General features: G+C 42.8%; 1 protein-coding gene across 3 annotated transcripts in view; it reads left to right on the top strand.

Moving 5' to 3' along the window:
- Positions 1-11,724: 11,724 nt before the first annotated feature.
- ASXL2 (ASXL transcriptional regulator 2) overlaps positions 11,725-14,126 on the top strand; it is a 170,599-nt gene continuing 168,197 nt past the window's right edge. For all 3 annotated transcript variants that reach the window (XM_043982493.1, XM_043982494.1, XM_043982492.1), the window contains exon 1: positions 11,725-12,078. In XM_043982493.1, the coding sequence (XP_043838428.1) occupies positions 12,022-12,078 (57 nt within the window). In that variant the 5' untranslated portion in view covers positions 11,725-12,021. The remainder of the gene's footprint in view (positions 12,079-14,126) is intronic.

Below are 14,126 nucleotides of genomic sequence, written 5' to 3'. Positions count from 1 at the left end.
ACATCATTTCTTTTTTTATTTAATATTTTACTTTTCCCACAATTACATGTAAAAACAATTTTAGCATGTTTTTTCAAAATTTTGATGAACCTTATTTCTGACTCAGCAGCCAATTAAAAGTCTATCTCTTCACCAAGTGGTTAACAGACCAGAACCAGTTACAGACTGTGTCTGCTCATGCTCCAAAGTCCATGTGGAGATTGCATCAGTGAGTGGTTCACTCTGTGCAAGCTCATTAGGTTTGCCCTTGGCTAGGCCCCTACTGCAGATAAAAAAATAACAATAATAAGGGGAAGTTTGGGGTTTCTTTGTTTTTGTTTTTTGTTAAAGACAGTCCCTGAGTCCTTCCCTATTCTCTTTCTTCTCTAACTATCCCGCTTCCTACAGTAACCACTGCTGCACAGTACATACATGAGAACATGTCCTTGTCACCATCTCCCTATTGATCTGAGGGACCTGAAACTTAGGGCAGCTACCATGAATGGGGAACAGAGTGTACATGACTCAAACAAGGAATGCCTTGGGATTGTATTAGCATTTCTACCCAGATGCAGGATACCATCAAACAATGTAGTTAAGCATTGAGTAGCAACAGTGTGGAACTGGTTGTTTCTTCTACACTTAGCCCTTATGGTGTGAGTATAAACAAAGAGAGAGAAGGATTGAGGCAGGATATGTTTTGTTTAACTGGTTTTTTTTTATTTTGTTTTGACATTTTTTGTTTTTGTCATCTACATTTCTTGATGTATTCATCTTCCTCTCTTTGTTATGTATTTCTTATAACAAAAAGAAAAAAAAAGTCAGTCAAAACTATGGAAAAAGTCTGCCATTATACAGTGTTCCACAGCTATAGTACCACACCTGTGCAAGGAAGGGAGTAAAAAGGTAGACCTTTTGATACAGAAAGAAAAGGGATCCATGGTGGTCTCTATTCAAGGGATGTCTTTTTGTTCCTGCTTTTCTTTGTGCTCTATTGTTATACCTCCATCTTTCTTACAAGCTTTTGTCCTGAACTAGCTACCTTCTAGATATCTCCTCCTAGATACCCCATCAGCGTTTCAAATGCAATATGTCCCAAATGAAATTCATTATCTTTTCCCCTAAAATCACCCCTTTTTCTAACTTCCTTATTTTTATTGAGAATATCACAATTCTTCTGGTCACCTAGATTTACAACTTTGGAGTTCATTCAAGACTTGTTCCTAGTTCCTCTCCCCAAATCCAATCAAGTTTTTCAATTCTTGTTGATTTTATTTCCAAAACATTTATTGCATCCATCCTATTCTCTCTACTTATATGGCCACCATCCTTATCAATTCTTTTCTGGACTATTGCTTTCTACTTGGTCTCCCTTCCTTCTATCACTTCTCTCTTCAATCTATCCATATAGCTAACAAACAAACTTTCCCTTTAGAATGTCAGCTCCTAGATGGCAGCAGGGATCATGTTTTTGCCTTTCTTTGTATCCTCTACTCTTAGCACAGAGTAGTAATGTAGCATGTAGTAAGCTCTTTGTATTAACTTAAACTCAACAAGTATTAAATAAATATCTACTTTGTGCCAGACACTGTGCCAGATGTTTGGAATACAAAGAAAGACAAAACTGTCCTTGTATTCTTAGAATTCTATGGGGGTGGGAAGGAACAGCTATACAGTGAAGTGAATACAAAATATATTCAAAACAAATACAAAGTAATTTTATACTGCAGGAGTGGGTACTAACAAATGGGGTGAATTAGGAAAGTCCTCTGGTTGGATGTGGCTCTTGATCCAAACCTTAAAGGGAGACAGGTATTTTAGATAGGTAGTAGGCAACAAGCATTTATTAAGAATTTACCACATGGCGGGGTAGCTAGGTGGTGCAGTAGATAAAGCACTGGCCCTGAATTCAGGAGGACCTGAGTTCAAATCTGGCCTCAGACACTTGACACTTACTAGCTGGGTAACCTTGGGCAAGTCACTTAACCCCCATTGCCCTGCATAAAAAAAAAAAAAGAACTTACCACATGCACATACTGTGCTAAGAGCAAAAAATACAAAGAAAATAAAAAACATGGTCCCTGTCTTCTGGGAGCTGATATTCTAATGAGAGAGGCAACATAGAAATAACAAAGAACATTTAAGGTATTGAGCAGAGCTTCTTAAACTTTTTCCACTTTGACCCCTTTTCACCAGAGAAATTTTTGTTTTGTTTTGTTTTGGTTTTTTGGTTTTTTTTAGTGAGGCAATTGGGGTTAAGTGACTTGCCCAGAGTCACACAGCTGGTAAGTGTTAAGTGTCTGAGGCCGGATTTGAACTCAGGTTCTCCTGACTCCAGGGCTGGTGCTCTATCCACTGCGTCACCGAGCTGCCCCTCACCAGAGAAATTTTTATGGGACCCTGGGTATATAGGTTTATAAAATACATTTACATAACCTTTTACTGTTGCCAAATTTTTCACAACCTCCACATTTAGTTATGTGACTCCATATGGGGTGGAGACCCATAATTTAAGAAGCTTTGATATAGAGAAGACAGTTTCAGAAAGTCACTTGCAGTTGGATTTGAGCAGAATATTGAAAGAAGTCAGGAAAACTAAGAAGTAAGTGGTAAGTGGTAAGTGGTAAGAAGGGAGATAATTCCAGGCATGGGAGTCAGTTGCTAAAGAGATAAGACAGAGTGTGAGGAATTGAGAGTAAACCAGTGTAGCTAGATCTTGAATCTATGGAGGGGAGTCAAATATAAGAAGTCTGAAAAAGTAGGAAGGAGCTGTTTCTTTAAATGCCAAATTGAGAGCTTCATTTTGATCCTGGAGGTAATAGGGATCCACTGGAGCCTATGGAAGGGTAATGGGGTATAGGGGTATGTGGATAACATAGTCAGGCCTATGCAAGTAACTAGGTGGTATAATGGATAGAGTGCTAGGGTCTGAGTCAGGAAGTCCTGAATTCAAATCCATAGGGACACTTACTAATTGCATGACCCTGGGCAAGTCACTTAACCTCTGCCTTCTATAGTTTCCTTAACTGTAAAATGGGGATAACGACGGCACCTAGCTGCCATGGTTGTTGTGAGGATCAAATGAGATAATATTTATAAAGCACTTAGCATGGTACCTAGAAAACAGTAAGCACTTAATAATGCATGTTTCTTTCCTTCCTACCTATGATTTAAGAAGATCACTTTGGCAACTAAGTAGGAGATGGAATAGAGTGGTAAAAGACTCAAGGCTGGGAGATCAATTAAGAAGCTATTTTGATAGTCCAGGTGAGACTGAACTAGGATAGTGGTTGTGTGAATGGAGAGAGTAGGGAATGTTTGGAGAGATGGTGTGAAGGTAGAAATTATAAGATTTGGCAATGGGTTGGAGATGTAGAATGAGTGGAAGTAAAGAGTTTAGGATGACACTAAGGCTGAAAACTTGAGTGACTAGAAAAATCATGGTATCTTCTACAGCAATAGGGAAGTTTAGAACAGGAGTGGGTTGTGGGAATAGGTAGAGTTTTGTTTGAGATGCCTACCTGACAACTAGTGTACGTACCTACTGGATACCCAGTATGAAGTATCTATTAAGACAGCTGGAACTCAAGAAAATGCCTGGTGTTAGATCTAAAGATCTGAGAGTCATCTTCATAGAGATTATAATTTAACCCATGGGATTTGATGAGATCATCGAGTGAAAGACTACAGAGATAAAAGAGGGCTTACTCAGTGCTGTGGGGGAATTATCCATGGTTAGTGGGCATGATGGATGAAAATCTGCGAAGGAGCTGTAAGTTAGGAATGAGAAGAGCTGGGGGCAGCTAGGTAGCACAGTGGTTAAAGCACCGGTCCTGGATTGGGGAGGACCTGAGTTCAAATCTGACCTCAGACACTTGACACTTACTAGCTGTGTGACCCTGGGCAAGTCACTTAACCCCCACTGCCTCACCAAACAGAAAAGAAAAAGAAAAAGGAATGAGAAGAGCTGAGTGAGCAATGTCAGGAAAACAGAGAGGAGAAAGTATCTGGGAGGAGAGGACAGTCAATTGTTATTTACAGCAGAAAGGTCAAGAAGGATATGGATTAAGAAAAGACCATTATAGTTGTCAATTAAGAAATCATTGGTAACTTTGGAAATAGAAATTGCAGTTGAATGATGAGGATGGAAGCCAGACTCCAGAGGGTTTAAGGGAATGAAAAGAGAAGCAGCAGAGATAGCTAGTGTAATTGTTTTTCTTAAGAAATTTTGCTAAGTGTGATGGAGGGGGCTAAAAGGGTTAACAGATAACCTATCAATTGTAGCTAAAAAGGGGTTAACAAATAAACTGAGGCTTAACAGAGAAACTAAGGTTTGTGTTCTTATAGCAACCAAGAGGGTTTGTCCCTATCAACCCTCACTATCAACAGTGTGAGGGAAAATCAATCCTCTTCTCAATAATTCTCAGGAACTCAGCAGCAATGTGACAAAAGATCTTTTATTTCCTTCTCCTGAGGAGGCATCCTAGCATGCAGCTAATGGGTGCAAAGAAAGGGGGCTCGAAGGCCCTGTTTTATATCCCAGTCCCTAATGCAAATGGATTGTAAAAAAATTAATTATTAGCTAATTAATCTAGTCTGAAAAAATTATATAATTGTGCTTATGAAAAATTATAAGTTTATGAACAATTATAGGTTTAGAAAAATTATAATTGGGCCATAAGTCCCATCTGGGTCGCCATTAAAATGTAGAAATATTTTAACTAACTTGCTGGGCCTAATTTGGGGGGACTAATCTATTGATGACTAATCTGGGAACTTTTGACTAACTGGCTATCTGACTGCTATTAATTTAATGTGGGCTGTTTATAAAGTTCCACCACACTGCTCCACTCCCAAAATGATAAGCAAAGGATTATGAAGCCTCTTAACTAAATAATCAAAGCAGAATTTATGAGATACTATTTAAAATTAAGAATACAGGGAAATAAAATGTATAACCTGACTGTATTCAGTTCTTCTCTTTCCACCTGCTGGGCCTGGAACTTTTTTAATACAATAAGGGCCTTAGCTGCCTCTTGCCTTAGGGTATGTTCCACTTTCACTACTCAGCTACTTTCTTCTAACTTTCCTCTTAATCTTCTGGCCTCCTTCCAGCATCTCTAGTCTCCATTCCCTCCTCTTAGCCCCTTTCTGTCTATTTCTCTCCAACCTTGTCAGTTCTCCCTCCTCCTAGTCCTTCAGCTTCCCTTCTTGCTCTGAGCTTTTTCTCCTTCCCCTGTCTCTTAGTGCTCCAGCCTTTCTGCTCTCTTAATCTCATCAGCCCCCTAATCTTGTCTGCAGGCCTCTCTCTTCTGTGTACCAATGGACCTTCTTCTAAGTGGAAAGCCCTTTCTCACTTTCTCTAGCGTCCTCGTAGCAGCCTCCCTGTCTGTCTTCTCCAACCTTTGCTGCCCCTCTAATCTTGTCAGCCCCCTTTCTGTCTAACTTCCAGGTCTATATATATCTTTCTTTTCTCCACTCAAATCTTGGGGCTTTTTGTGCGCCCCCACAGACCCCAAGCTAATCTGCCAGCCAGGGCTGTGGCTGGGGCTGGGGGGATGCTTGAGCATCATGTGCTTCAGCACAGGCTACGCCAGAGCCCGGCCTGCACAAGCCCAGGATTTCTGGGATAGATCTGCTCAGGTCGGAGGGAGCTGAGGGCTTTTTCCCCCCAGCTGTCTGACCTGGCGTCTCATACAGCCCTCGGGGCTTTTTGGCTCAGCTGAAGCAGAGGGGGAGGGGCACCAGCACCTCCCACACAGAAGAGACCCTGAGGGCCTAAGGCTTTCTAATCTCAGCCCAAAGGTAGGGTTCCTCAAATAAAAATAAATTTCCACAGGACCGTCCCCTTTTTCATCATTGGTTTGATTACTCAAGGGTTATAATCTATACGTGAAAACTAGCTAATCGGAACACAGTATTCCCATCCCTCTTCCTTATATGGGCATAACTCAGGAGTGGACCTTATTCTTCCTTATATGAATACAACTCCAGAGCAGACCTTATTGAGAACAGGGCTCCTTGAACCATGTGATTTTGTTAACCTGAGGGGGAGGAGGGTATCTGAGACCTTTGTCCTACAAACAGGTCAGGAGGAGTAGGATTGACTGTTATATCCTCATTGAGAGTAGGCAACTACCCATTTTCTCACATTAATGATTAGAGAGAGAGGAGATATAGTGGGGATAATATGCTGGAGAAAATAGGAAGGGATGAGATTAAGGGTACATTTCAAGAATCAACTGGGAGGAGGGAGAACATTCCAGGCATGAAGGACAACATTTGCAAAGGTGGGGATAAAATGTCACATCATTTGGTGCCCCATGTGACTTCAAGTCCTAGATTCAAATTCTTTTTCCTTTTTTGAAAGTAGTGGGGTAAGATCTTGTTAAGGTAAGTTTGAGGTCTGCCTTTAACTCCCACACCCAGGTTTTGGCTCATTTGGGAGTCCGGGCTGGCTCACCAAAGGGAGCAGGGGTATTTCTCATTGATCTGGGATGGAATTTGGGGTCAAATTGATCATGAGTCATCCCCAAAGAGTTATAAGACTCAGTGACTCAGTTTCCCAAGTTTTATTGCAATACTGTGGGTGACCACAGGGAGAGAACCAGAATAGTGGAAAGGTATCTCTCTCGAATAGTGAAAGAAAAGACAGTTATATTTATAGTATGGATAAATTGATTATCAGTCTCATTATAATATTCTCTACCTTTGGGAGGTACAGGGGAGGGCTTATCCTAATTTGGAGTTCCTGGGGTCCTAAGCCAACCCCCAAGGCAGGTACCTTTTTCAGTGGAGGTGTGTTTTGGGGGTTTACAGGTCATAACGTGAATCTGGGGACAAATTTGGCCTTTTCTGCGCATGTCTCTTTCTGATTCCCATGGCTACTTTCAAAACACCTTCATTTTTCTTTTATTTCTAGTCTGAATTTCTATGGGCTGTCAATTGCTTTATTGTTATTTGACCTGATCCTTTATGGTCCCCTTATGGGTACTGATTTCTGTGGGTAAGAGAACCTAGCATCTTGACTTGTAAGTTATTCATTAACTGGGGTCTGACTCCCTTTTTGAGCTAATATCTGAAAGCTTGGGTCTTAGGTTTTTCTATTAACCCCTTTTCCACCTCCTACATCAATGGGGATACGGGACAATTCTTCAATCCTTCCTTATATGGACATAGCTTAGAAGTGGACCTAATTGACACCAGCTCAGGGTTTATGTGAACCATGTGATTTTGTTTGCTGGAGGGGTAGGGGGGGAAAGGAGACCTCTTTCTTCAAACAGGTCCTGAGGGGTATAATTTGAATGGTGACCATTATATTCTTATTGAGAGGAGACCATTCCCCATTTCCTCACAACCCCCAGGCAAGCATTAACAGAACAAGATTCAGTAACTTCACATAACTATTGGTATGATCTGCTGGGGAAATGATACTTAAACTGCATCAGAATATAAAGATATTATGGGATTGCATTCATATTTCATATCTATTCTGTACAGTCACTCCACTCCAAAACTCAGCATTCTCTGAACTTCATTCTCAGCTGCTTCCATAGCTAATCACTCTTGCCTGCAATGGCCACAGTCACAATTAAATGCTCTGGTAGACACTATATAACCTGTTCTAGTGGATGCTGCCACTATCATGATCACAGACCTCTGCACTTTTGAACTCACAATGTTACCTCCTGGAGATATTCATGTCCAGGTTGCTGCTTGGTTATCTGCTCCTGGAAGGAAACACAAAAGAGGCAGAGGTGGTCCGGAGTCCAAACACCAGCTCCTCTAGTTGTACCCCCTAGCACAAGCTGATGTGTCTGCAAGGTTACCATGAGAGTGGGATAGACAACTGGTCTTCTTGTCTCTATTACTGCTAGACTCCATCTTTCATGCTATTTGCATTACATTATTTTTCTGTAATCTAATTAATTATCTTAATTATTATGGGCCTGGGGTATCTCAGAAGTTTTTTGGGGGAACTCAAGAAATCTCCTTGAGAAGCTAAAACAAAAGACAGACACACCTAAAGACCAGTCTCCACAACCCCTCAGGGAGATAATCCCATTAGGCATGGCTGCTAAATGGAAAAAACAGGAGAACAGGGAATGTATTAGAGCCCCCAGACTGTGACAGGGGCTCAGCTGTGAGGGGCACAAATGATGGGAGGGAAAAACTGTGGAGACAGATATTGGGTAGGAAAAATAGAAGAGTACTTTAATCTGATCGGAGTGTGGCAGGGGCTCGGCTGTGAGGGGGCACAGGAGATCAGTTCTGAGATCAGCTGGTGGATAGAGAGATCAGGGTATCAGACATAGAGTCGTATGACAAGGGGTTGACCCATGGGGAGGGAAGAATATAGTGGAGCAGGACGGGAAGAAGGGGTGAAGGGAGGGGAGGGAGGCTGAGGAGTGGGAGGGGATGAAGTCTCAGAAGAGGAGGGATTATCTCCCTGACGGGTGGGGGAGACCAGTCTTCTTTAGGTGTGTCTGTCCTTTGGTTTAGTTTCTCAAGGAGAAGGTTCCCCGAGTTCCCCCAGAAATCTTCTGACATACACTGGGCCCATAACACTAATACTCCAAATGTTTCAGTGGCACCTCCACTGTTTTTCAAATAAAATGTAAACATCTGATTGTGACAGTCAAACCCCTTGTTGTTGAGTTGCTTTAGTTGTGTCTGACTCTCCCAGACCCTGTTTGGGGTTTTCTTGGCAAAGATACTGGAATGGTTTGCCATTTCCTTTTCTAGCTCATTTACGGATGAGGAACTAAAGCAAATAGGATTAAGTGACTTGTCTAGGATCACATATCTATTAAGTGTCTGAGTCCAGATTTGAACTCAGCTCATCCTGACTCTAGGTAAGGCACTCTATCCAATGTACCACCTAGATGCCTGCCAAACTCCTTACCCCTACTCCACACCTTTTGCAATCTTCTTTTCCAGTTTTATTTCAGGCTGACAGTCTGTATTGCTACTATCCTTGACTACTTACCATTTTCTTTCTTTCTTTCTTTCTTTCTTTCTTTCTTTCTTTCTTTCTTTCTTTCTTTCTTTCTTTCTTTCTTTCTTTCTTTCTTTCTTTCTTTCTCTCTCTCTCTCTCTTTCTTTCTTTCAGTGAGGCAATTGGGGTTAAGTGACTTGCAGAGGGCCACACAGCTAGTAAATGTTAAGTGTCTGAGGCCGGATTTGAACTCAGGTACTCCTGACTCCAGGGCCGGTGCTCTATCTACTGAGCCACCTAGCTGCCCCTACTTACCATTTTCTGATATTGTTTTGCCCTCTCTTCAAGTATCTGAACAGGCCTCACACCTGAAACAGACTTCTCCTAGCTCTGTCTATTGAAATCCCTTTCTTCCTATGAGATTACAGGCCATAGGCACAGTTCCTACATAATGCCTTCTATGATCTCTCTATTCAGAAGTGATCCTGTCCTTCACTCTCCACTCTCTTATGTCATTCTTTTTTACCTTTCCTATGCACACAATCATTTACAGGTAGCCTGGTTTTCTAGTCACTAGTCCTGAACTCAAGTTTCAACTTTTTTATTTGTTAGTTTTGTGATTTTTAGGCAAATCACTAGACCTAACTGAGCCCTGATTTAGAAAACTGGAGTGATAATTGCACTCACTACCTGGTTGTTATGAGCCAAGTGCTTTGTACACCTTAAACAACTATATGACTATCAGTTTACTTTTATTTTCTGATGGTTCAGTGATCTCAAAATCCTTTTAAGCTCTAAATATATAATTCTATGATACTTTGCTTTGGATATATGTGAGAAACAGAGGCTAGAATGTAATCTCCCAACTCTTCAAGTCCTAACTAATGTCTTCTCACCAGTTCTGTATCAAAAAATTTGGTGTTATCAGTGAAGTCCCTTGATAGTGAATACTAACAGAATGTTCCAACACATATCTAGGGTGGTTAATGCTTTACTCCTAATTTCTTTTACTACTATTTTCTTTACAAAGAAATTACTCTGTATCTATTTTGTATTTATATTTAGTTGTCTGTACATATTGTTTTCTCCAATGGGCTATAAACTCCTTGAGGGCAGAGACTGTTTCATTTTTGACTTTGCACATCTAGGACTTTGTCACATAGTAGGTACTTAGTTATAGATAACATCCTGTGTGACTCTTATCCATGCTTTCCTGTAAATATCACAGGGAGAATTCTAAACTTTTTAGTGGGACTCCCTCTGTTTCCTTTATTATTGGGTAGTTACCAGTAGTACATGGAATTATATATTTATTGATGGAAGGGACTTTAGACATCTTTTAGTTTAACACCATCATTTTACAAATGAGGAAACTGAAGTTCATGGAGGTTAAGTGGCTTGCATATAGTTACACAGGTACTTAGTGACCAAAGAACAATTTTAATCCAGATCCTATGAATCCAAAGTCAGTGTTCTTGGCATTGTACTACATTGTTAATTCTTGCTCTCCCTAAAGTGAAAGGTCTTCTGTTTTTCTGGGCGTACATTTCTGAAATTTTCAACTTACAAAGCCGTAAATGAACATAGCTTTTCCGTACATGTATCTCTTTTCCCATTAAACTGCATGAAATTCCTTGTGGGCAAAAATGTATAATTATATTCCCAGTGCCTAGCACACAGCTGGCTTTTTATGTTTGTTGAACTGAATGGGGTAAAACTAGGAGACTGTATCTTAGTTTCAAAGAAATTATACTGGCCCTGAAATATAAAAGTTGAGCAAGTGAGAAGCTAGTCTAACTTAAGTGGAATTATTTATAGTGCTCTGTTAAGTCTGGTTTACCAATCAGGAACGGGTGGGTATCTTTTCAAGCCTGTGCTTTGGAAAGTGTGCTGGATTTACAGTCAGATGTTCTGGATTTGAATTCCACCACCACCATTACCCAGGTCAGAGGCCTGGAGTTTGGAATAGCTGAGTGCAAATCTGGACTCAGACATGCACTAGCTGTGTGACCCTGAGCAAGTCACTTGACCTATTTAGAAAACCCCATGGAGATTAGAGTCCACTGGGTCACAAAGAGTCTGACACGATTGAACAACAAACTAGGCAGGGTCAGAGATTTAAAGCAGAAAAGAACTCTTGTGGTCTAACCCTCTCATTTTACGTGGGAGAAAAGCAAAGGTCAGACAGATCAAACGGTCAATTCAGGGTCACACAGGGAGTCAAAGTCCGGAGGTGAACCTAGGTTTCGTAGGTTTAAATCCATTATCTTTTTTAACTGCTACCTCTGTGACCTTGGGCAAACGATTTCAGCTCTCCGGGCCTCAATTTCTTCATCTGTGTATTGAGGGTGTTGGATTAAATAATTTATTAGGTTCCTTGCTGCTCTAAATCTAGGGTTCTCTGAATGGGTCACTCTCCCGGGACAGGAGCCATTGCTATGAGATACTTTCTCACACTAGCTACCGCTCCTGCCTACCACAAGCTCGTCTACCCCTAAATATTTGCGGATTGACTAACTTCCGCAGACACATTTCCGGTTTCTGCGTGTGCGACGTAGGGTAGGACGCTACTGTCTGTAAGGCCGCGCTGCCAGGCGCATGCTCGAGAGCAGAGGTCGGGGGGTCGGCGAGAGGCGGGGACAGGAAAGGGGTGAGGTCGCTGCCGCCTTTTAGAGCTCTAAACGTGTAGCCCCCGCTCCCTTCCCTTCCCCGCCTCCCGCCTCGGCGCTGGAACCGCGCGTGCGCGTGGGGTCCTTACAGTAGGGGACGGGCCGCGCGGGAGTGGTCACATGACCGCGGCGGCCGTCTGTACAGTAAGAGTCCAATATGGCAGCGGCGGCGGCGGCGGCAGCAGCAGCAACAGCAGTGGCAACGACAGCCAGAGGACCGGCCGCCCCCTAGACCCCGGCGCGCGGCCCCTCTCGCTGCTCCTCCTCCTCTCTCGGCCTGGGCTCTCCTTCGGCTCCACTTCCCCCATTCTTCCTTCTTTCCCGGCACAGCGGGGAAAGCCGCGCAGGCGGGCGGGCGAGCGAGCGAGCTAGCGGTGAGAGGGCGGGCGGCCGGACCCCGGACACGGGAACCTCCCAGCCAATCTAAGCCCCGACATGAGGGAAAAGGGCCGTAGGAAGAAGGGCAGGACCTGGGCGGAGGCCGCCAAGACGGTGAGAGGCGGGGAAGGAAGGACGGGGGAGGCCGGGCGGAGCCCAAGAGGGAGGGACGGGCCGCGGGGGGAGGGCGGCCGCCGGCCAGAAGGACGCTCCGCACCGGCCAAGGGGCCTGGAAAACCGCGCGCGGCCGGGGGCGGCCGTTAGTGCGGGCGCCGGGCGCATCGCCGGGACCCAGGCCTAGGCTCGGGCAGCGAGGCCGGTACCCTCGGCGCGGGCAGACGCGACCCCCTCTTGGTCCTCTGAAGAAGTTGGCGGCCGGCGCCTCCCACTCCGCCCCTTCGCGGGGTGCGCGGCTGGGCATCCTGCGGGAAGCGGGCGGAGAAGCCTGGTGGCTTACGTCCGGCCCCGGGAAACCGGGATGCGGCTACCGGGCACCCGGTTGGGCCAGCGGCACCCAGCCCTGCCATGCCGCGCCTGGGCCCCGGCTTAATTTCTGCTCGAGAAGCCGGCCCCGAGTCGCGGCTCTTTGTTTTGGGCTGTTGTCTGAGCGGAAAGTGCGGGCGGTGTTTAGAAACGAAGTAACAGGTGGGACTTGGGGAGGATTTTTCTGTTTCCGTAGAGACCTGCCGTGATCTGGGCAGCGGTGCATGGTGGGACCTGTAGTTTACTCGGACTGCGCCTCTACTGAAAATGATGGGGGCCCAAAGGTCCGCTTCGGGGATTCCTGAAAGGAGCAGGAGTTGAGTCTGGTTCACATGACATTTAAAATCAAGGCTTTCTTCACCCTAGAGGTGAATTAAGAGTATTGTAAGTCTTATTAGGGAAATACGGATGATCGCCTCCCTCAGTTCAAATAAAAATTCAAGGCGTGTATATGTGGACATGAAACTTTAAGGGAAAGTGAAGTCCATTACATCACCATGGGTGTAACTGTAGATCAGCCCTCAGCATCATTTCAGAATTGGGAAGTGAGAAGGAGAGGTCAAATATACCTTAAATTATAAAAGTCAGCAAACATTGATTAAATAAGCGACTAGGGACATAGAAAATTGAAAAACGGAATCTTGGAAAGATAACACTGCAGCTTAGTTCAGTATCAGCCACCTAGTAGGAGGCTCAATAAATGTATATTAATTGATTAGACATACAAAGGTAACTGAAGAGACCTATGAATGTACTATTTGATGCTCCATTTACAAACTTTGTCTTGTTAAACATATTTCTAGAAGACTGGAAAAATACTTAATAAAAATGAAGACAGTGCTATCTTATAACATTTGTAAATTACTTCCTTTGAAGTTATGATTATGGTGGTACTTTTTCTCCTAAAAGATAGAAAACAAAATTTGTGCAGTTCTTCCACAGAAATGTAAGGTGTTTTCGGCATCTATTTTCTACATCTCTTAAACATTCCCTTAATAACTATACTTTAAAATTTTAAATGACCTTACTTTTACTATATACACACACACACAGTTGCTTGGGGGATTAAAAAAAGATTAATATATTTATATTACAATGACACCTCTTACAATGACACTCTTTAATGGGAAGCGACATTTTAATTTATAAGTTAAAGATGCCTCCTTTGCAATTCTTAGTAGAAATGCATTGTGACTTTGAGATGAAAATGTTAATTTAATTTCTAGGCATAAAGACTGTTGTATTTGAAACATTATTTTTAGACGAGGATGACAAAACAGCTCTGTGACAAAAGGGGAAAACCAAAAGAATAAAAATAGCATTCTCATTCTTAAATTTAAAAATATTTAATCTGGCCATTTAGAAGTACATTTCATACCTAGAGTTAAGCTGTGTACTAAGACTAGCATTATAGAGTGTAGGTCTGAGTCAGATTAGACTTTTAAGGATTTAGTGTTATTAACTCTTGGGACTGTTACCTTAATTTGAATCTTACACATACATAATACCTAACTGATTTAATTCATCAAACATTTGTTAAATACTGTCTCTATCTCCATTGCCTAGCACAGTACCTTGCATGTATTCCTGCTGCAATACTGGAGTGCATTCGGGGCCATATTCTAGGCATAAAGAATGCAAAGATGAAAAAGGCAGTCTCTGCCCTCAAGGAATTTATT

The sequence above is a fragment of the Dromiciops gliroides genome, chromosome 2, assembly GCF_019393635.1.
Source record: "Dromiciops gliroides isolate mDroGli1 chromosome 2, mDroGli1.pri, whole genome shotgun sequence".
Lineage (NCBI taxonomy): Eukaryota > Metazoa > Chordata > Mammalia > Microbiotheria > Microbiotheriidae > Dromiciops > Dromiciops gliroides.
Note: the sequence above shows the minus strand (reverse complement) of the source record. Positions and strands in the feature narration are given on the sequence as shown.